Source organism: Silurus aristotelis, assembly GCF_946808225.1.
Source record: "Silurus aristotelis genome assembly, chromosome: 7".
Taxonomy (NCBI): Eukaryota; Metazoa; Chordata; class Actinopteri; order Siluriformes; family Siluridae; genus Silurus; species Silurus aristotelis.
Window position 1 is genome coordinate 9,682,323 of NC_139580.1, and position 23,733 is coordinate 9,706,055.

Genomic DNA, 23,733 nt, shown 5'->3' on the forward strand with positions numbered 1-23,733 from the left:
TCTCACATACAGTACAGCACAATGAAATTCTTTTCTATCCCAGCTTGTTCAGAGCCTGGCGTCAGAGCGCTGTGTCAGCCACGATACAGCGCCCCTGGAGCACAGAGGGTAAAGGGCCTTATTCAAGGGCCCAGAATTGGCAGCTTATTTTAAATAGTTTAACAAATTGGTTTAAACACAAAGCTTTTTTTTTTTGGATGTACGTTCAGATCGGTTGCTTTTGCCAGGGTTCCTACAGGCACATTTACTCTTGAATCAATAAGAACTCCAACCGTCGGTAGCATTCTTTAGGGTCTACAAGTTACAGCTTAATGCTACTCTCTGAAAACATCCTCCATAAAGGAAATATTGTCATTTCAGAAGCTTTCTTTTTTTCCCCCACCTGAGAATGCACTTGGATACAAACAACTTTGCTGCTCAATATGAGGATGCTTATTCAGTCAAAGATCAACCTACAGCTCAGAAGCGCACAGAAATTCCATAACATGAAGAAACTCCAAATCTTGTTCTGCACCTGTATTGATGATGCGCAGCAGAACGGTAATGAATGAAAGATATTAAGCCTAGGGTGAGGGTAATACAGTACCGGCGTTGAGGAGAGATGGGATGGCCACACAGCGCACGAGATCCTCCAGAAGCAGACACTGCCGAGCGATGAGGATGGCAACAAATGTAGCCAGGGAGTCGTGGAAGGATAAATCACTCACCTGCAATGACGCAAAATAACAATTTAAACAGGCGACTTTGATTTACCCTCAGTTTGATAAGTATTGTTCAAAAAACAAGAAAATTCAATTTATTTTAACATTGACATTTATAACATTTGGCATCCAGTCAGAGTGAATTTTTTCATTTATTCAACCGAGCAGTTGAGCATTAAAAGACCTTTCTTAAGGGTCCAGCAGTGGCAGCTTGATAGTGCTGAGATTTGAACTCACAACCTTTTGATTTTGAGATTTGAATGGTTGTGCCATTTGTGGATTTATACCCATATTTAGCACCTTAATGACACCATTTTATCATGAGCAGCTTCTAAATGGTCCCAGAATACAGATGTAATGACCTTAAACCGTTTGAAAGTTCATTCCATGTTGAAACAGATGGAAAGTAAATATTGCTGATCGTGGTCATGCTACACATTCAGTCTTATAATAAAAACCTTTTTGATATTATATGGGGCAAAAAACTTTTTTTAATGAGAAACCCAGTATTTTTAGCTGAATTGTTTTTAGGTATATGTAACACTCTCAAACCTTATATATATAGTCTTTTTTTATTATACTACAGCAGATCTCTGGCTTTAAATAGATGCACAGTTACTAAAAAGGAATATACAAATATTAACACTTTTCCTGCCGGTCATCTCAACTGAGCCAGGGTCAGCTCAAATGAACCACAGGTGTACAGGGGTGAAGACTGCGCACACGTGCACACGCACACGCACACGCACACACACACACACACACACACACACACACACACACACACACACACACACCTGCTGTATAAAGCTTGCCACTGCCTCAGCTGCAGATTCTTATCCTTGGCTGCTTATTAACACATTAAGAAATGTCCAAACTTGGGGGACAGGCCTTTCTAATCAGCCTTTAACAAGATTAAAACCAATACGATCGATTTAACAAGAACATTTTGATCTCATTAAATCTGGCGTAATGTTTTTTCTCACACAATCACAGGTACACGCCAAATGACTGTCACATTGAGTAAAAAGAAACGAGGAAAGCAAAAAAATAAAAATTTATAAAAAAAAAATAAAAAGAGCATACTTCAGTAACTAAAGAAGTTATAAGAAGTTTGTCCTGACCTAAAAATTTACTGCATATATTTCGACACACATTTTTACTTTTATACATACATTATAACTGTTAACTGTTCTCTCACTTTCTGTATGACTGAAAACAATGTGGTTTGTGCAGTAAATGCATGCATCTGATGCTGTGTGTGTGTGTGTGTGTGTGTGTGTGTGTGTGTGTGTGTGTGTGTGTGTATGTGTATGTGTGTGTGTGTGTATGTGTGTGTGTGTGTGTGTGTGTACTTACATCTACATTGCAGAGCAGGTCATTGAAACCACAGTTGCCGTTGTTGGAAGAGCAGCACAGAGCCTTTAGGACACCCAGCCATTCAGCGCTCAGAGAGCGGCAGTAAGCGGTCAGCTCCGCACACAGGATACCAATATCATTAACCCTAAAACAACCACACACACACACACAGTAACATTAAAGAAATTTAAAGGCTTCAAAGGGTTAAAAATAGGAAATATTGTTTTTGCCAATTTTCAAATCAGAATATATATTTATTTAATGACCAGTCTTTACTGTACACTAATCAGGCATTACATTATGACCACCTGCCCAACATTGTGTTGGTCTCCCTTTTGCTGGAAAAACAGTCGTGACCTGTCGAGCATCAACAGCATTAACTACTTCAGCAATTTTAGCTACAGTACAGGAGCTCGTCTGTTGGATCAGATCACATGGTCCAGCCTTCACTCCACACGTGCATTAACGAGCCCTGGCCAGCCATCTGTACTGTAGAAGCTGTTCTTTAATTAGAGCACTTTTGATAAACACTGACCACTGCAGACCAGGAACATCCCACAAGAGCTGCAGTTTTGGAGATGCTCTGACCCAGTCGTCTAGATATCACAATTCTCAAATCCTTACGCTCGCCCATTTTTCCTGCTTCGAACACGTCAACTCTGAGGACAGCATGATGCCATGATGAAGAGATCATCAGTGTTGTTTACTTCATAATGTTATGCCTGATGTGTATTTTAATGGTACACAAGACTGTTACTGAAATCTGCACAGATGATCAGTTTTATCATTGAAGCCCTTTGTGAAGAACAATGAAGATCTACATAAGCGTGTATAAAAAAATAAATAAATAAAAAGTAAAGTCTGAAATATTCTCACCTCTCAGGATCGCGGTGGTCTACACACACGTCCATCAAGACGTTACACACGAAGCTGTAGCGGTTAGCTGGGCTGTCGTTGAGAATCTTACCCACCATGGAATGGTTGAGGTTGTGGGCTGAAGGGTTGGCAATGGCATCGATCATAAACACCTGGTCCCACAGCATGTTGGAGTCTGACGGATCAATGTTCCAGTAGATAGAGTTCTTCACCTTGGAGCAAAACTCACTTAGGAGAGGAAAAAAAAAAAAGAAAATTAGCGGATTGACTAGTCCAGAGATGCTAATTGATTTATAAAGAGTTGCTAAACGAAGAAGTGAACTCACCTGAAGATCTCTCCAAACTTGCTCTTCAGGTGACTACAGGAGGTATAGAGGTCGTACAGGTAGGCCAGGATACAGCGCTCGGCTGAGGAACAGTCTGCAGGATTCACCCCTGACTTCACCACAATGCGCAACCTGCGCACACACAATATAAGAACCATCACACACTGTCACGTGCAACTGCGTTCACGTCTAATACATTTTTTGGTACCTGGTTTAAATTTTTTTTAAAATTCAGGCTCGCACATACCCCGAATTTTCTCTGCGTGCGAATCAGTCGGACGCGTCGCAACATTTTCAATGTGCTTCTATTTTTCACTGATTACTCAGTTGACTTTAGTCTTTATGGAACAATAATCCATGGCTTAATGGTAGCTATCAAACTAGATATCAGTGCACACCCAGCAAATTGTTGTTAATAAAACTGTGTTAATTAAAAAACGACAAGCAGTTTTATATTTTGCATTTCTTCTCCCTAACCATACGGAAATACAGCCGAACAGTGACTGGGAAAAAAACAACGAGGTACATTCTGAACCATGAATTTTTTGTACTGAACACCTCTAGTTAGCATCATTATTATTATTATTATTGTTATTATTTTAACCGAAATATAGTTCTAGCATAATATAGTTTTAATGTTTGTTTGTACAGCATCCTGTGAATAGATGAAAATAGATGTCTAACTAACTTACATGGTTTGAAGCAAAAATAGAGAAATACATTAATTTAGAATCTGAATTAATATTTCTGATCATACTGGTCCTTTATTTTGAACAGCAGCAAGCAGAGACGTGTTTATGTGAACGTGGGGGCCGTACCCGTCAAACACCTGCGCTGTTTGGTCAGGGTTAAGGATGAGGCAGGAGTGGTAGCGTCGGAGCACAGCCACGATGCACAGACACAGGCTAGTGGTGTAACTTCCTGCCAGGCTGGAGGACTTCAGCAGGAGCTCGGCCTCCACCAGACTCAGCTCGTTCAGTAGCTAACACACACACACACACACGTTAGTGGTAGTCTTGCAAATCTGATATGTTATCTATGAATGGTTGTTAATGTTTAAAAAAATCAAATAAAAATAAAAGATAAACAGGGGAGAGTTTTCAGTATTTTAAGTCTATTAGTACCTGAATGGCAAAGTCAATGAGGCCACTAATGTTTAGCGAGTATTCCATGAGGTCAAAGATGAACTGGATGTGCTGGACCAGGGGAAGGTGATAAGACATCCCTAAGGCAAAGCTGGTGATTTGTTCCAGAACGTTCCTGGACACCTGAAGACACACAAATTAAATTAGAAATTGGGGAGGGGGTGTTATAAATAAAACAAAATAAAATGATACGACCGGCATAAAAAAATTTTTTAAAAAAAGGTATTTTCTAAATATAATAATAAACGTGAATCCACTGTGTTGTTTTTTGTTTATTTCGCTATCTTGGGGGTTTGAATTTAGCGGTAATGTATTATGTGATAGCGGCCGGAGGAGCTCCTTTAAGAAGGTAGAGGATGGAGGTAAGACATGTGACTGAGGCATCATGACATGCATCAAGAGTGAGTTATAGACAGATGTGGTGGAGAGAATCTGGTAATTTTCCAAAATAAAACATAGTTCAAAAACAGATAATAAATAAAACAGAAATAATGGAAGTTATGTATTCTTTCTGTGCGGCCCAGTACCAATTGACCCACGGACCAGTGCCGGTCCGCGGCCTGGCGGTTAGGAACCACTGCACTTAATGGTTTAGTTTTCACCGCTATTCTTTTATGCGATTTCAGCAATAAAGTGGTACATTTTTCCGAAAAGAAAAACAAATTACTCGTTCATATAATTTACCATTGAGCTTTAATAAAGAAAAACTACTTCTTAGCCGATTAATTCATTGATCGTCAGAATATAAAATAATCGATAACAGCAGCCCTGAGATTTACTTCTTAATGATGCCAATGTAAAGACTGTAATTCAAATCCCAAATCTGAGAATAGGTGAGCAGACATGCAACACTTTTTGTGATTACTGCCTAAAAGCCATGTGTCCCTAACCCTAGATTTGTGTTCTTTGTGACACGACCGCTAAACAATCTCGCATCCGCCACGATGATGCCGCTCTCGATATTCGTGTGCATTTAAAACAGCGTAATTGTAAAAACCGATACATAATTTAAAATCACACGCAAAGCTAGAATCTACCTGAGAGGTGACCTGGTGCTGGTCAAAGTGGGAAAGGTGCTGAAACTTGGAGAAAATATCTTCTGCAGTGGGAAAGGCCTCTGGCTTACTTCTCTTTCTCTTCTGTCCTTCCTCTCCTCCTGAAGACAGACAGAGAAACCAAGAAACATGAACAGCTAAATACACACACACACACACACACACACACACACACACACACACACACACACACACACACACACACACACACACACACACACACACACACACACACACAGAAATGTTGCTATAAAATAAGGGCTGTTGCTATGCGGCAGTACACAGTGTCCATGATGATGAGAATCTGTTCGGTATAAAGTAATGAGTAAAATATTGTGCGGTTCAAAAGCCTTAAAAGTCAAAGCCAGGACATTTGCTTTTCGCTTTACTCTGGTGGACTGGGGCCAAACGCTTAGCAGGGAGATAATGAGCAAATAAAAGCTTATTAGTATGGAAATGGCCCGCAGATACACACATCCCACAACGACAGCTATGGGTCAGTGCTCGGCATCAGCGTGTGTTTGCTTATTGAGCGAGAAAAATGAAGCGGGAGAAAGAAAGCCAGGAACAGAGAGATAACGAAAGAAGAAAACACAGCAGGGGTGTGCGATACATATTGTTGTTTTAACGATATGCAGAATCAAATTATCGGGTAATATCACTCGTTTTTCATTAACCAATCAAAACGCTGCATGAAGTGAAAATCCCCCGTATCTGGTCAAGTTCACTTTACGGTAGAGCAGTGATTTCTTTTGTTGTTCTTACTTGAATGCTTCAGTTTGAAATAATAAATACCCTTTAATATATTGTTTCAATTAATCAGTATATTATTGACATTGTAATAGTGAGCTGGTACAATGTAGGACATTTGAAAGCACATTTTTTAATTATTGTCTGATAAAAATCCTCGAAATATCTGTTTCCCCGATATTGCACACCCTTAATACAGAGAAAGAAAGGGAGACATGGAGAGAAAGAGGTGAGGGACACAGGGAAAAGGGGGTTGACTGAGAAAGAGAGTAAAAGAAGAAGTGAGAGAGAACAAGAACAAGGGATTGAAAGAGAGAAAAGGGGCAGGTATGGGAAATGAAAAAGCATATTGCAGGTATGCAAATCTTTTAAAAACATTTGAACGTTATGAAGGTGAAAAACGTTGATAAAAGCGATTAATTTTGGCCAAATACCTGAACCGACACTGCAGTATAAACACTAAACACCAGTTTCATGAAGGAGGAGAAAGAGAGACAGATTACAGGGTTCCTACAGGTTACACAAAGTCAAATTTAAGAGTTTTTTTTAAGACTATTAAGAAAAAGAATTCGAGATCATCAAACACACACAAACACGTTGTTAGAGACTTACAGCCTTATATCCAGGCCCTAAATTATTTTTTTCAGGCTTAATATCGCTAAATATTGCACTTCTAAAAAAACACACTAAAAAATAACATTTCACAGCAATAACAAAAAGCGGATTAGCTGTTGGTCTCATTTGTAGTCGTAATACAGCGAATTATATTTGGTTTAGCAAAAGAAAGAACAACCACCACGGAAAATAAACAAAACCAATCTAAACTGCTGCAGGAGCATTTCGGAGTGCAGTCGAGGTAGTGTTGCAATGTAAATCGGAAAAAAGTAAGACGTGATTTAAACAATTTAAAACCTAAAACCGCAAATTTAAGCCTTTTTTTTTTTGTTTGTTTTTAAGACTTTAAAACTCTGGATAATGAAAGAGGCAAATACAGAAACAGAGAAAGTGAAAGAGAGAGAGGGGGGGGGGGAACGACGACGACGTTGACAGTAACTGAGAAAGAAAAAGAGAGAGAGATAATAGAACAAGAGACTGAAAGAGAGAAGACCAGCAGTTGCAGGACAGACAGGGGGAAAAACATCAAGTGAAAAAAAAAATGTCAGTGTTTAAATGAGGTCACACCTGAATGTTATAAATGTGAGGAAAAACACCACCAGAAAGAATTGGTGAAAATATGGCCTAATATCCGTACTGACAGTACAGAATAAACACTTAACAGCATTGTAAAAGTGGTGATATTGGAGATTTAAACTACAGACGTGCACGTGTACCGCAATGAGCGCGTACGGACGAGATTTGATGGGTGAATGAATGCGGGTGGTAAAATACTCATGTTTGCGGGAGAATAAAATTATTCCGCAAAATGATCTTTAAAAAAAAAAAAAAATAAATAAAAGAAATGAAAGAAAGCGATTGGAAGCGACGTGGTTCATCTGCGGTAACTGGACACACCGAGTGCACACCGAGTGCTACAGATATTTACCTCATTATTAAAGAAAGGAACATACAACTAAACAGTGTTCAGTTGATGCTCTATGCTCTGAAATGTTCCTTGTTCATGTACATGTTCATCAATTCTACAAAACGTCAAACTACAAAAACGAAACGTTTGTTTATTTTCCGTTTCTTTTTCATTCATATTCAAACATGGAGCAAGTGAAACATTAGAGGGAAGAAGAAGTGCACTGAAAATAAAACGAATACATTCTACCTGCAGGCATTTGCAAGAAAAATCTGTTGGTGCAGGTCTTTAACTCGAACCTCCTGATGTGGATTATGCTAGGAGTGACCCTGAATAAAACTAATAATGTTTGGATAGGAGGAGCCTGACTTGACTCTAATCTCACAGTCCAATCTTCACAGAGGTGTTATTAACACGTGTTATTTTGGTTATATGGGGATGTCTGGTTCTGGTACGGGTTTTCTACCAACAAGTTAATATACAGCTTATTATGATAATGTTGTAAAAAAAAAAAAATAATGTGAAAAGAAAGTTATAAAAAATTTAAATATTTGAATTACTATCTTTAGCGTGTGAATAAATCCAGACCCCGACCCTGGGGGATTCAAGTTTCACATCCCATGATCCATGACTGACACAGGCATTTCTAATATATTTCTTTAAATACATTTTAAATACACACAAAACACACACACACAATTTGATTATCAGTCAACTACAGGCAAGACTTGACTAATCTAATTTGACTATGTAAATCCTTAGGGGAGGACACCCCTGGATTTTCCTATGTTTTTATGGTACCCGATGATAAACTGACAAAATAGTCTGTTATAATACGCTCTTGCTTGGTCAATGCTCAGGAGACACAGTTGGGATAAAAAGAATGATGTGCCTTGTGATGGTGAGGGTAAAGCTTACACACTTACACACACACTTACACACACACACACACTTACACACACACACACACACACGACCTACACCGAAAGCAGAGAACATCAATTATTCATACTTTCAATTATTCATTAAGCGTATTAGAAAGCACGCATGGATTTCGCTTCCCTGTGGCTTTAATAACTTCACTAAATATTTAATAGGTGTTTTGTTAAATCTCAACACTCGCATGTCGGTCGCTTGAGCTTTGCTAAAATAAATCAGGCCAAGCTTTAACCTGTGATCATCTTTAACAGCTTTACTGTGAACGGGAGCATTTCGGCTTGAACTGTTATTCAAACTGCTAGAATTATTCAAAGATTATAAGATAAGCAGTGACTGTAAATTGTATCATTCTTTACAAAACACCAGCATATTGATGGACCTCGTACGAGCTTGTGGAACCCCCCCCCCCCCTGTAAACACCTTCCGCACGGCACTTCGTTAATTTAGATATGCGCACGTGTGTGTGCGGGCATGCTGCGGCGTCAGTACCGGTCTCGGCTGTGCTCTTGCGGTTCAGCACTTTCAGGATATCTTTGGTGATCTTCTTGATGGCGTGCCGAGCCTCGTCTCGCTGCTTGCCCACTCCGTACAGAACCACGAGGCGCTGGTTGCATTCGTGACTGGCACTTTCCTCCTGCAATACGCACCAGGTCATTAACAACTTGCACAACTTCAGATATAAACACAAACACACACACATCATTAGAAGGCATCTTCTCATCCATGCCATTTTATACATAGGAAAATTATCTGAACCATGAAGACTTAAGATCACTGGCCTTCATTCCTTTTCTTCCTGTTCATCATTTATCCTTCCCTATAGGGGTGTATATACATATATACATACATATACACACACATACACAATATTGGCAAAAGTATTGGGTCACCTGGTCATCAGTACGGTATGTGATTTTTAAACATTGCATTCCACATTTAGTCCCAATTCACTCTTAGAATTTCCTCCACTCTTCTGGGAAGCTTTTCCACTAGATTTTGGATTGTGTTTATGGATGTGTGTGTTTATGGATATGGAGGCAGAAAATATGTATATTACTATCATTTCATCCAATTAATCGTGCACACGAAAAGTGCAGATTTTCTCAAAAAAAACAGCTTTTAAAATATATTACAAAATGACAATACTGATTTTATTGGTAGCAGCCAAGATGCGTCATCCCAGCTGACTGACTAAATGTAAGAATCGGACTCAAACGATGAGACTTTTACTCAAGAAATAAATGAATCTCTCTCACTTGTAGACTGTTTCTATCACCACATAGAAAAGAAATAAAAGGTTTTAAGGAGTCAGCTGTCCACAGTAGTCCTTCAGGTACCAGCACAATAACACACTCAGCAAAATATCGTCTATCATTATTGATATCACAAAAAAAAAACCAAAAAAAAATTTATTCAAGGTATGATTTTTGGCCAATATCACACCACTACTTCCTTCCCTTTTTTATTTCAGCTTCCAACAATCTCAGCAATCGCTTCATTCTGGTCATGTTCCCATCAACACTCAATACACCCTGAATGTGACGCCAGTTCCTCACACGGCACCTTGCACACAGTCCCAGACATTTTATTTCAGTCAGTTCACCGACAGGTTTCCAAGTGTTTGGAATATGGAAAGAAACTGAAGCACTCAGATGATTACTGGAAATTGGCGGAATTGTGGCGGCTAGACAACTGTGTCAAAACATCTCCAAAACTGCAGCGAAGTCTAGTTCATGTGGTCCGATCCAACAGATGAGCTTCTGTAGCTCAAATTACTGAAGAAATTAATGTTGATGCTCGACACGTCCAACACAATGTTAGGCAGATGGTCATAATGTTATGCCTGATCGGTGTATTTAGAAGGTCGATGGATCTCACCTGAGGGATTGGGAAGTGTGTGGCGTACTGGATGTGGCGTGGCTGCTCGTACACCTGTGGGAAAGTCGGGTCCAAACCCTTCTCCTTGGCAGTGCTCTTCCCATCCTGCTCTGGGGCAGATTTTTCTGGAGACGGGCTTCCTTTTGCCTCACAGTGCATTGGGGGGGAAAACATCTGTGCAAAGTCAAGCAAGAACGCTTAGGTCAGGTGTTACATATGGTAGCTTTTTGAACTAAGGTAGATGCTTAGCAATAAAATCTGTGATATCAGATAAGTCGGATTTACTCCTTTAGAGGCATTAAAAGAAGAATTTATCTTGCACTAAAGTGCTTGTATATGAAATCGGAACCACATGTATTGCAAAATATCATGAGGTGCATGTAGAAGGAACTTGTCATTGTGTGCTTAAAAAAAAAAAAACTAGAAAAATAAAATAAAGTAATAAATAAATACAAAGAAATTGTAAAATTTAGGCAGGGGATGTTAGATATTTGTTGCAATATGTTAGCATGCATTAATGTTAATTAACATTTTACATTAAGGCATATGTACGTAACACACATGAGGTTTACAGCCATAATACACATGTATTCTCCGCTAGTCCGGCATGATACATGCTGTGCATCCCATAGAATTTTATAAACCCACCTCATCAAAGTTGGCGCTGGAATTGTTATCAATCTCCAAGGGCTCAGACATACCAGTGTCCTAAGGAGTCCAAATAAAATGATTATTTCCCGGACCAGTTTACAAATTACTCAGAAAACACAGATCAGAACGAACGTCACGTGCCTCCATCTTAACCCCGCTTCCTGCGTCATGATCTTTGCGTTCCGATTCGTCCGAGGGCTCGTCGCTCGGGGAACGTGGGCGGGGAAGATGGGAATCCGAGGCCAAGTCGCCACGGGAGATGAGTGTGCACATGTAGATGTTGTGGGAAAAGACATCGTGACGGATAAGCTCACAGAAGAGCAGCACCAGGTTGGAGAACTCCACGCGTTCGCTCTCATTCCCCGGCTCCACTGCACATACAGAGACGGAGAGACAGTGCAGAAGGTCACTAAACGTGCGATTGTTTACTCGTGGACATGGTGGCTACCTAAAGAAACTCCTGAAGAACTAAACAAGAATTTATTACACAGAAGTCATATTACGAGTGTGTGTGTGTGAAGGCACTTAATTTTACAGACAAACAAAATCTTAATGACATTCACATTCAGACACATATAGAAGTTTGAACTCACTAAGGATGGGGGCCTGAGTGTCCAGGAACTGCAGAAGAACATCCTGGAAGACAGGAAGAGTGGCAGCAGAGAGAGAGCCAGAAGACACCGAGCCCTTTTCATCCACCACCTCCGACTCTCCACACCTCTGTGAAGGTGCACCGATGAGAACGAGGAAACGTATTTTAATTATATGAATGGATCAGTATGTTAAACGAAGGTATAGTAAGAGATTTGATCCGTCAGATAAAATGGCAGACATGCCGTCGCAGTGTGGCCTCTTCAATTCATGGGTTTGTTTTAGCATCTTTAAAAAAAATAGACAAGTATTTCTACAAAATAAAGACATTTCAATAAAAATGTTAACCTCTGCCTCGATCTCGGTCTGCCTCTTCTCCAAGAGCTTGGCCACCACCATCGCCCTGTGTCTCCCTGAGCGTTTACAGCAAACAGCCCACTCACACAGCAGAGTGACTACGGCGTCGTCATCCGGACTCATCTACCATAAATAAATAAACAAACATTCACTTTGCAATACGTTAGAACACAATTCAGAACAGATTTTATTTTTTTTATAAACAATCAGGCATAAAACAAGTTAATCAGCCAACACTCTCAACTCTTCTGGTTAGAAAAATAGGATGTTAAACGGAATGTTCTTAAAGAGGAAAAGAAGCGCTTTGTTACCTCGTGACCATCTTTACTCTGGCCTGATCCGAAGATTCGGTTGTAGAGCGAGTCCAGAGAATTACTGAAGTCGGACTTCTCAAAACTGTGGTTGTCCAGAACCTCCAGTGTGTGCAGAACCCGGCCGATTGTAAAGCCTGTACAGACACAGACAGAAGGCATGACCTTTCACACAGGTGCTTGATGAGAAGAGTCCATTATCTGTTCTTCATTAACAAAAATGATATAAATGGCTTTATTTGACTGGCGCTGTGCGATTTTACAAAACATCATGTTTGAGGAAAGTACTTAACAACGAGGTCATATATATATGTATATATATATATATATATATATATATATATATATATATAAATATAAAAACATTGCGTAAGTTCCAGTTATTACTTGTATTACAGCAGCTACAGTCACCACCAACATCTGTCTATTTAAACACGCAGAAGATGTTTCCATAGTGAATAAGTTTGAGACCCCTTCCATAAATCGTTACATAAGACATCTCCTCAGAGAAAGGCTTCTCTGTTCATTACTGATTATAAAAGTCTACCACAAGAATACTAGTGAAAGAATTGCTACCATGGCAACCAAGATGCATTAGAATAAGTGCGAGTTTGGCCTGAATCGCTAACTGTTTAAAGCTGCAGTTAAAGAAAATTCATCAACCTTCTGACTAATCAAATCTGAGAATTCAGCACTGCAGTATATGCGTTCATTAGATCACTGCTAAAGGGAAAACAGAGCTTTAATGAAAAGATGATGCAGAGCATCAATCCATGAATGCTAAACCTTTTCAAGAACCTGGGCTGAACTTACCTGCTGTTGTTTCCTGACATTTATCGAAGGACCAGCGGAACTCCACCGCCTGCCCCCTCTCCTTGATCTGCTCCTCGATTTCTCGCACTTTTGCACGGACCTACGGGAAAATGGAAGCATGATCACAAAGGCTCTGCAGATGGAACTTGTTCCAAAAGCTGTAACCTTATATAAATTACACCGGGTTCACTTAATATAAGACTTTATGTCGTTCAAGTAAAAACCTCCCAAGATCAGACATCATACATATGCTGTTTCTCCATCATTGAACATTTAAAGGCTCTGGCATGGAGAAGCTGGTGTTGGATCTATAATGATCTCATATGTTGAGCTATTTTATGAGTTGCTCAGTAGCTGCTGGTTCCACAACTTCAACGGACAGTATAAGACTGTAGAAAGGAAATTACTCAATCTCACACACTCACACTAGGGCCCAGCAGCAGCAGCTTGGCAATGAAATCATAACTGTCTGATCAGAGCTACCACTTGCTTTGACTGGCAAAAGTAGACGACAATATGGTCCTCTACTGTTGCTGCCTATCTGCTGTATTTTTAAATGCTTTTCTGCTCCCTGTGGCTGTAAAAAGTGGTTACCGTATTTTCCGGACTATAAGCCGCTACTTTTTCCCCACGCTTTGAACCCCGCGGGTTAAACAACGAAGCGGCTAATTTATGGATTTTTCAGGGGTTTTTCTCCGTTTCACAAACTTCAAGCCAAAAAACTGAGCCCCACAACATTACACCAATGAAACTGCAGAACGGGTTCAGGTGAACCAATGAAACTCTTTATATTAAATCAGATGCGCTCCCACTGAATCGGGCCGCACCACATCAAAAATATGGATGAGGTTCCTCTGACGTTTGACCTGCCGCTCACTCGGACTGTCTACAGGAAAGGAGAATCATTCGTCACGCTGAAAACAACTGGGCATGAAAAAACGCACTTCACCTGTGTTCTGAGCTGCACGGCATCGAGAGAAAAGCTTCACCGATGGTGATTTTTAAACGCACGACGATGCCAAAAGATAAACTCCCAAGAGAAATTATTGTGAAAGGAAGGAGGAAGACAGTGAACAATGACTTTCTTGGTAGGCTACTGTTTAGATACAAGTCGTGTAACAGACACCGTCTTTCATTAAAGCCTGTGTAAAGTTCATTAGTGTAGACACCTGCGGCTTATAGACATGTGCGGCTTATTTATGTTCAAAATAAAAATCTTTGTCAAATTCAGTGGGTGCGGCTTCTATATGGGTGCGCTTAATAGTCCGGAAATTACGGTATTTGAGTTACTGTGCCTTTCCAGTCAGCGCGAACCTGCCATTGTCCTCTGAGCTTTCATCAAGCATTTTAATCCACAGTTCTGCTGCATACCCCAAAGACTGTTGTATGAAAATCTTCACAGCTCAGCAGTTTGTAAAACGCTCAAACACGTCCTGTTCTGTTTGATGTGAACATTAACCCGAACACTTGTATCTTCAAGTTTTGTTTTTTTCTAAACTCAAAACCATTATATTAACTCAGACATCATACCTGCTGGTTGAAGGTGCTATTGGCGCCTGGCATGGGCAGGTTTGACGGGGCGATGGGCAGAAGGTCCAGTGGAGATCCAGTCTTATTCCGACTGTCAGTAAGCGAGTAGTGCCACACCAGAGCGCTAGGACAGCATAGCACAATGCTCTACACATGACAAAGAGGGGCGGAAAAAAAAAGTTGTTTTCGATAATTAGGAGCAAATTCAGAACATCAGTTCCGAATGCAAACCTGAGACGGCTAACAACTCGGCTCACATTTACATAATTCTAACAGGAGCCTATGGGCCGTCATTAAGGGCTTCATTACGCTGCCTGGATGATAAATTCCTTTCATTTCAACCAGGCACAAGGACGAGAGCTGGTCTCTTGGTCACGAGGGGTCTTGTGGGAATTGTTGCTTGTTAGAACTAATCAGGATTGCGTCTGAAAAAATTTCAGTCTTTTCACCGAAGCACAATTACCACAACTTTTTCCTTAAGAAGTCTTCAAGTCTGTGCTTTACAGCTTTGTGGCACCTTTTTACTGTTGTACCTGCTGAAAAGCAGCACTAACAGGAGCTAACAGGCTTTGGGAGTGAAGCTAGTTTTGCCCACTAGCACTTCACAGTTCAGTGCAGTGACAGAGATTCATCTTTCCCAATAACTTTACATTTATTTTCTTTTATCTTTATAAAGCTAATTTTTATTTTAAAAGTGTGCATCATCTTTTGAGTCAAATTCTTACATATAATCAGTCAAGTCAGAATAATAAGCCTTTTATAAAGAATAATTTGTCTATTATCAAGCACGTGAAATTAATTTATAATATGATATAAAGTATATTTTATAATAGATTTTAAAAGCTGATTTGATGAGGAAGGCACTTTTCGGTACGATATTGAAATAGGAAATTAGATACACACTCCCCCCCCCAATATCTTGAATTTTGTGGTCATTCTAAATGTATTTTGAAAGACTGAATCATGCAGTGTAAGAAGGCGTTTTGAATGTGCACGAGTCTAATCTACTAGACTTCGCAATGTTCCGCCTGATCGGTGTTCACCCGAGAAAAAATAGAATATAAATAAAAAACGCTTGTGGTTTTGGCAGCTGTTTGTCATCATAAACTGTGTTCATTTATTACCAGTTATTATGTATTAACATGTATAAATGTATTTTTTAGGATTCATCATGATAATGTTATTATACTATGGGCAATATCTTGTTTTGTTTTTTAGCCAGACTCTTCAATTTTCAGTCTTTGATTTGTGAAATTTTAAGTAAAACGGTCAGTAATTTCATTGTATCCTAAACGTTTAGCCAAACAGACATAATAAAGGATTGTGATCAGGCGTAACACCTCTTTCCTGAGAGACCTCACAATGGCCTTATTGTTCACCATAAAGACAATGCAGTCACTTTTACTGTCAGCACTGTGACTGTTACAGATCCTAAACCTTCCATGAATTACTACTCGTGATTTTGTTTGAACACACACACACACACACACACACACACACACACACACACACACACACACACACACACACACACACACACACACACACACACACACACACACACACAAAAAACTTGGAACCTTTTGTTATTCTATAAGGATCATTAACATCTGCACCTGGAGCATGCAGCTGAGGCCGAACACCACAGGGCGGTGCTGGGGACAGATGTAGAAGTCGGTGAAGGGAGTTTGGGGCTGTGTGGCCCCCGCAGGCTGGGAGGTGGGAGTAGTGGGTAGAGCGTTGCCCGGCTGACCGGCGATGCTGTGTGGTGGATGTCCTCCTGAGCCGGGTCCTATACTCCCATCACTTAACAGCAAGTTCAGGCGCCGTGTGCAGAAATACGCCAGTCTCCGTGACAAATAGGCCGACTGCACAAACTCCCCCGAGTACTGTACAGCAACAAAAAAAAAAAAAAAAAAAGAAGAGAGGACATAAAACACAATCCCTCCTAACGAATGTTCTGGCAAAATGCGGCGCAGCGAACGTTTTGATAATAAGCGGCGAATTCGAATTTACATCGACCGACCTGCAAAAGGAGCGGCAGCAGCAGCTTCAGAAGCTCGTCCTCTCCGGGACGAATCTTTTCGAAGCATTCCAGGACCCACGTCAAGAACTCGTGTCTGTCCAGCATGCCGTCCTGCAAAACACAGGCCTGGAAATTAAAACGCTTCATTTTCTGGATCTCGCGCAATACGGTTAAGAAGGTTGTGGACACCTGACAATCGCACTCCTACATCCCGTTCCAGATTTGAGTTCCCTTAGAATCGCTATTTATTTGTTTGACTTCAGTGAAGTTGTTGTTGTTGTTAACAGTATATATATAATTCTGTATGGACAGAAAATTGTGGACACCCGACAAAAATATTCATATGAGCTTTTCGAACTTTTTATTTCACATGTAATCATCATTTGTTTTTATAATAACCTCCACTCCTCTGGCAAGATGTTCTTATACTCATTTTAACATTTTTCCATTCGGATTAAAAAAAAAAAACCCTACAATAGGTAGAACAGGGATCCTAAACATTTGTGGATTTTGCAAAACCTGCAAACAAACGCACTAAAAAATCGGCCCACAGACCACATTCGCTACTGAGAACATCTCGTCTCACCTGAAACATGAACATGGCCAGCTTCTCGTTGTACTCCCACTGCTTCATGGCCGTCTCCACGTCGGATGGAGGAGCAGGCAGTGGAGAGCCGCAGCCCTGGCTGGAAGACTGCCGGTAAAACTCGGCCACCTTCTGCAGCTGCTCACAGAGGTACTTGGTAATGATCTGAGTCCACTCTGGAGACGTGCGATAAAAACGAGAGCCAGTCGAGTTAATAAGCACGAAAAAGACCTTCGATCGCCACCTGGGGAGTATGTGAATTACGTGTTGTGTGGGCGTTTACCTATGCAGGGGTCGATGACGTGCCTCTTCTTGACTTTAGTTTCGGTTATGGCAGCGTGATATGCGCATGTCATTTTGATCATCCAGGCAGAGCGCATGACTGGGACCGAGTATTTGGCGAGATAGCCGAAAACCTCCTCTTTCTTACTGAAGATAGGAACCTGGAGTGCAGTCACATCGACAACATGTGGATGAATATGAGCAAAAAAACAACAACAAACAAACAGAAATGCACAGCACCAATCAGTTAACAAGTTTCCTTTAACAAGGTACCTGTGCTGACTCGGGGAAACTACGCAAGTCCTAAAAGGCAATGTCTTATATTTTTTTCTTTCTTGCTTTCTCGTGATCGGCTCTTACATAACGAGGTTATGACGAGATCATGAGCAAACAAAAAAATAAATAAATGAAATAATTGAACGCATGGGTTATAAGAACATCCGTATGAAAAAGTAACTAATGTATAAATAAAGTGTGATCACTGCAAGAGAGCTGCTTCTCAGCCAGTACCATGTGGTCTGCCAGAAAGAACCAGTGACATCAGGGGTTCTGGAAAGGAATAGGTTCATGCCATAGAAGAACATACTTAAGTTTTACCACAGTGGGGTTGATTTATCAAATCAGAAAGAAGTACATTGATTTTTTAAACAGAAATTCATTTCTAATGATTGACCACATACTTAATTTTCTATTAAATGTGCCAAGTCTTATATTTTAAAGTAACACCTAATACACATGGACTTTTATGTAACATATTCTGCAGTATTGAAGCTTTGGTCTGTAATTTCTACTCTAATTTCTTTGTTTCTCTCAGCACAACAATCTATTAATAGAATGATATTAATGAGTCAAACACTGATTGATGTCTATTACAATTATGAGAACAAAACCTTCTTTTTACCCAAAAATCACTCAAATACGCTCACGTGTGTTGTGGTGAATTCATGTCAGGAGTTTCTTCATCATTTATTCCTCTCTAAATGTTCTGCTTGCTGTTGAACTGATGCTGAACTGTATGTTGGTGATAAGTAGATACACCAAGCGCCAATCAAAACACGTTCAAAACAGAGCACGCGCTCGACCCTGATTGGTGGATCGATGCGTGTTTGACCGGTTAACACTGCAGATATAATTCAGTGGTCTAAATGAGATCCAGCCGTCTCTGTTGAAAAGGAGGTGAACCACTAAAGCAACTAAGAGCAAAGCAAAACATTCTAAATAAAGGTCCACATAATACTACGTATGTGATACAGCACCAGCCGACGCATCAGATTTTTCACCCATCAGATGAAAGCCAACCTTTTTCGCCAGCTGAGTTAAAGGTTTGGTCCCAGCCAAATCGGTAAACCAGTTGTTGATGGAGCTCTGCGACCGTGCCGTGACCAGCCAGAAGTTGTCCTTCTGGTTGACCTGTGGCTTCCTCTTGCCCGTGTCTGGGAAAGTGTTGCAGCGCAGCTTTTCTGCGATGATGCTGCTGAAGTTGGAGCTGATCTGAAAAAGAGTAGCGATACGACGCTCTACGTTCAAAACAGCTTCATTGATCACTTGATGCTACTCGCACATGAGGGTGTAGGACACACACACATTATATACATATACGTACACATATACGTACACATATACATATATATATATACACACACACACACACGCACACACACGTTTACGATGGCGTAATTGTTTTAACAATATGCGAGTTGACGTTATCGAAAAAACCCTAGAGTGAACGCATACATTACGTGATGAGGTCTAGTAGATTAGACACGTGCATATTTAGAGTGAGTTTTCACTGCTATTAAAATGCATTTAGAATCGCAAAAATGCGCACATTTATATAATTTCGTACAGTTAATCAATATCACACAAAATGTTGCCTTTTTTTAAATCAGCTATTAAAGTAAATTATAAAATGTATATTATAATACTGATTTTTGCTTGGTAACGGCTAAAACGTCTCGATTAATAAAAAGAATTTGACTCAAAAGATGATGCAAAAAAAAAAAAAAAAAAACTCCCATAAAAGATAAAAATGCAATTTTAAACTTATTGTAAACACAAAATATACAGAATATATAAAAAGTTTAAGGAGTCAGCTGTCCACGGTAGTCCTCAATGTACTTACACTATAACACACTCAGCAAAATATCGTCTATCATTATCAATCCTTTTTTTTTGGGTCAATATCGCACACCCGTAATCGGTTAACGGCTGCTCTTGTGAGGACACACTCACCTTAGAGGGGTTAAAGTTGACATTTTTAGCGCTGCCGTGCTCGTCCCCGGATACGGCCGGCTGGTTATTGAATCCCTGCTTTACGTTCAATGCAGTCAATTCATCCTAAACGACAACGGGAGAGAAACAATTTACAGGCTGTGCAGAAATCTACACAGAACTGAAACACAAATTACACTTTCTTTTATGGACGGGAAAGTGGATGGCAGTCTGGGAAAACCCATCATATGTGGTTGTGGCTCAGTATATTTATATATAAATAAATAAATTAAACAAAATGTATTATTTTTTTTTCGACAATAACCTCTAGAATGTACCGGTTTTCAAAATTTTCTGTATTTGGCACCTCCACTTTACTGGCTCAGGGCGATGTTTTCACATGCACAAGATGGCTGCCAAGTATATCCTACTGGCGAGTCCTAGGTTCTTAATTTGCCTAGCGCGATACTAAAGCAAATAATGGAGGCTGGAAAGCAAAACATAAAATACATAAAACAAACTTCAGGACTCAAATCAGACACCTGTATTCTAACGATGATCGTTTGTTACTTTCTGCATATTTATATAAAAACAGCAGCAGTTTCAAACAGCAGCACCCTGAATTTTCTAGATAAGTAAATATTCTGATGTAGTCGATGACAATCATGATTATGGGAAAAGGATATGAAGAGAAACATAGTTACAGTTTGAGTTCACGGATCTGCAACTTAAACACGTTTTTAGAGAAAAAAAAAAAGGACACTTTCAAAAATGTTTTCTCGGCCTCCTGCTGGTCACGTTCCGTAAGAATTCCATTTGAGGAACACAGCATTAAAAACCAATCGGTCTGACGATCTTGTTTGTCCTAAGCCTTTTGCGAGATAAGTGCGATTTCCCAACGCTGAGAATGTCCTGCTTTGATCAGGTTGTTAAACCGCTACAGCTCGGAGTGTCGCCCACGTAACCATAATCAGTTCTGTTCTTAATCAGATTCAACACGTTCTCATCAAAACGGAGGCAGGGGGACGGCACGCACAATTTTCAATCGTCTAAATGACCTAATAAAACTGTGTTCGCGTTCAAGATCCAATTCTAAATCAATAAAATCAGCGATTATTCCCACAACGACATCCAAGTGCAAGCATAAGGGTTGATGAATCGGAAGCTAATGCGCAACACAATCCATCTGTAGAACGAACATCCATGGGAGATCGTGAGACAATTACACACCCGTCTGTGGCCAGGAGACGAGAGAGCAAAATCCGTTCATGGTTTCTCGCTTAGAAATCACAAAGATCAGGCCGTAACTAGATGAGACACATTAGAACAGAGATGCCTAAACTGGGGTCTGTGGTGACCTTTGATTGTAGTGAAAAAATAAATAAAAAAAAATAAGACGGGGGTTGCATTTGTAAGAACTTTAGCAAAAGAAAGACCAGCTTCATGTCATTTCTCATTGCACTACAGTGATCAGGCATAACATTATGATCAGTGAAGAGAACACCACTGATCATCTCTTCATCGAGGCACCTGTAAGTGTGTGGGATGTTATTATGCAGCAAGTAAACATTTTGTCCTCAAAGTTGACATGTTTGAAGCAGGAAAAATGGGCGAGAGTAAGGATATGAGCGATTTTGACGAGGGCCAAATTGTGGCGTCTAGACGTCTGGGTCAAAACTGCAGCTCTTGTGGGATGTTTTTGGTCTGCAGTAGTCAATATCTTTCAAAAGTGCTCCAAGGAAGGAACAGTGGTGAACCGGCGACAGGGTCGTGTGCGGCTAAGGATCAATGATGCACGTGTGGAGCGAAGGCTGGTCCATGTGGTCCGATCCAACAGATGAGCTCCTGTAGCTCAAACTGCTGAAGACATTAATGCTGTAGATGCTCGACAGGTCACGACTGTTTAGCCAGCAAAAAGCGACCAACATAATATTAAACAGGTGATCATAATGTCTACCTGGTTGGTGTAAGTTTCACTGAACTACAGCTTTAACAGTAAAACTGCATTAGTTGAGCATTTACATTGGTCATTTAGCAGACGTCCGTATCCAGATCCACTTACAATTGAGCAGTTAAGGGGTTAAGGACCTTGCTCAAGGGTTTAGCAGCAGTAGGTAGGTGGTGCAGGGATTTGAACTTCTGACCCTCAAATCCAAAGTCCAATTCCTTAACCACTTCCCAAACAATAAACATGAAGGGAAAAGTTAATCGGACATGCAGATTATCAAGTTTTCTAATTATTTTTTTTTATATTGTGAAATCATAAATGAGAGAATCCAAGGCAATTTTAGCTTAGACTTTGCTATAAAGCATGAAATCAAGGAGTAAGAACAGGAACTCTGAGGATGGATTTGGACTGTATTTAATATCAACAGTCTGTTACACAGACTCAGGATTACAGTTTGCATTTGATCACCATTGTCCATTGTAATAAATGGACATTCGGTGCCACCCAGATGAGGACAGGTTTCCTCTTGAGTCTGGTTCCTCTCAAGGTTTCTTCACTACGCCGTCTCGAGGAGTTTTTCTTTCCTTGACAAACTTACACTTATAAAGAACAATCTTATTCATACCACATTATCTGTGTAAAGCTGCTTTGAGACAATGTCCATTGTTAAGTGCGCTATACAAATATATTGAATTTTCTGAACACAGCCCTCAATCAAATTCAAATTTTGTCCCTTCGTAGGAAACACAAACCTCTCTCTCTCTCTCTCTCTCTCTCTCTCTCTCTCTCTCTCTCTCTCTCTCTCTCTCTCAGATCACCACTTGCTATTTGTTATGTTGGGTAACGCACCTCATTACTGACATAACATTATATTCTATTACTGACATCTTATTAATATAACATTCAGACAATCCAGAAAATGTGTTTGGAAGCCTGACTCTTCCAGCCAAAGGTGGGTCTATGGATGGATGGATGTCTATGGATGTAAGAGCATGAACTTTTCCCCCTTCACTTATACCAGGAAACAAAAACCTGTTCCAGCATGACAACGCCCCTGTGCACAAAGCAAGCTCCATGAAGATATGCTGGAGATCATGATTTGTTGGTGCATAAGATCTTGAATGTGCTGCTACCGACCTCTGATCTCAACCCTACTGAACACCTTTGGGACGAGTTGGAATGCTGAGTGCGCTTCAGACCTCCTCGTCTCACCTACACCAGTATGTGACTTTACTAACACCCTTGTGGAGCATGGACTTTTTGTGGAACATCTTTCCAGAAGATTAGAGTTCGTTATAACAGCGGATTGAAAGTAAATGTGGAGTAGGATGTTGAAAAAGCTTTACCAAAAGCTGTTTTCAATTCAATTCAATTCTAATCTAAAATTTTAGCCGCAATCAGCAAATCCCCGAGGAAGAAACCAGAACCCGACCTCACCTGCGTGTCACCGAATGTCCATTCATTACAGTACCATCATTGTTGAGGTTGTCAACTGATGGAGACTTGAGTTTAAAACATTTTATTTGCGTATTTATTAGAAACAGGTCAATAAAAAAATGCGCGCAAGAACAAACCGGTGTTTCGATTTAAACATCCAGAACAGTGAGTTTAAAGAATACATCTGTAGCGCAGGTTCACTGTAACCTCATAACTCTGACCCGGGTCACTTTAGTGCTTATGTTAATCAAGTATTCATTAAATGATAAATGTTTTAAACAGATATCCAGCGCTCCACCATAAAAGATATTCTTCTGCCAGAGACTGCTTTAGAGCACGAAAGAAAAATTAACAAAGATAAAAACACAAATATTCTATAAATACAAATACGAAAGTGTTTGTAAACGGAGGAGGATTACGAGTCTGTATATATATACAC

The 23,733-nt window shown here is 40.1% G+C and overlaps 1 protein-coding gene across 2 annotated transcripts in view; it reads right to left on the bottom strand.

The window, feature by feature from the left end:
* The window catches only part of med12 (mediator complex subunit 12), a 47,130-nt gene that overhangs the window by 22,543 nt on the left and 854 nt on the right, over positions 1-23,733 (bottom strand). For both annotated transcript variants that reach the window (XM_083546896.1, XM_083546897.1), the window contains exons 2-23: positions 19,931-20,035; positions 18,998-19,189; positions 17,700-17,859; positions 17,417-17,592; positions 16,831-16,941; positions 16,421-16,693; positions 14,805-14,951; positions 13,275-13,374; positions 12,462-12,598; positions 12,142-12,273; positions 11,796-11,922; positions 11,344-11,573; positions 11,200-11,259; positions 10,552-10,725; positions 9,163-9,307; positions 5,445-5,563; positions 4,387-4,530; positions 4,081-4,244; positions 3,263-3,394; positions 2,937-3,164; positions 2,061-2,205; positions 587-707 (exon numbers count right to left, since the gene is read on the bottom strand). In XM_083546896.1, coding sequence (XP_083403022.1) covers positions 587-707; positions 2,061-2,205; positions 2,937-3,164; positions 3,263-3,394; positions 4,081-4,244; positions 4,387-4,530; positions 5,445-5,563; positions 9,163-9,307; positions 10,552-10,725; positions 11,200-11,259; positions 11,344-11,573; positions 11,796-11,922; positions 12,142-12,273; positions 12,462-12,598; positions 13,275-13,374; positions 14,805-14,951; positions 16,421-16,693; positions 16,831-16,941; positions 17,417-17,592; positions 17,700-17,859; positions 18,998-19,189; positions 19,931-20,035 — 3,322 coding nt within the window. The remainder of the gene's footprint in view (positions 1-586; positions 708-2,060; positions 2,206-2,936; positions 3,165-3,262; positions 3,395-4,080; positions 4,245-4,386; positions 4,531-5,444; positions 5,564-9,162; positions 9,308-10,551; positions 10,726-11,199; positions 11,260-11,343; positions 11,574-11,795; positions 11,923-12,141; positions 12,274-12,461; positions 12,599-13,274; positions 13,375-14,804; positions 14,952-16,420; positions 16,694-16,830; positions 16,942-17,416; positions 17,593-17,699; positions 17,860-18,997; positions 19,190-19,930; positions 20,036-23,733) is intronic.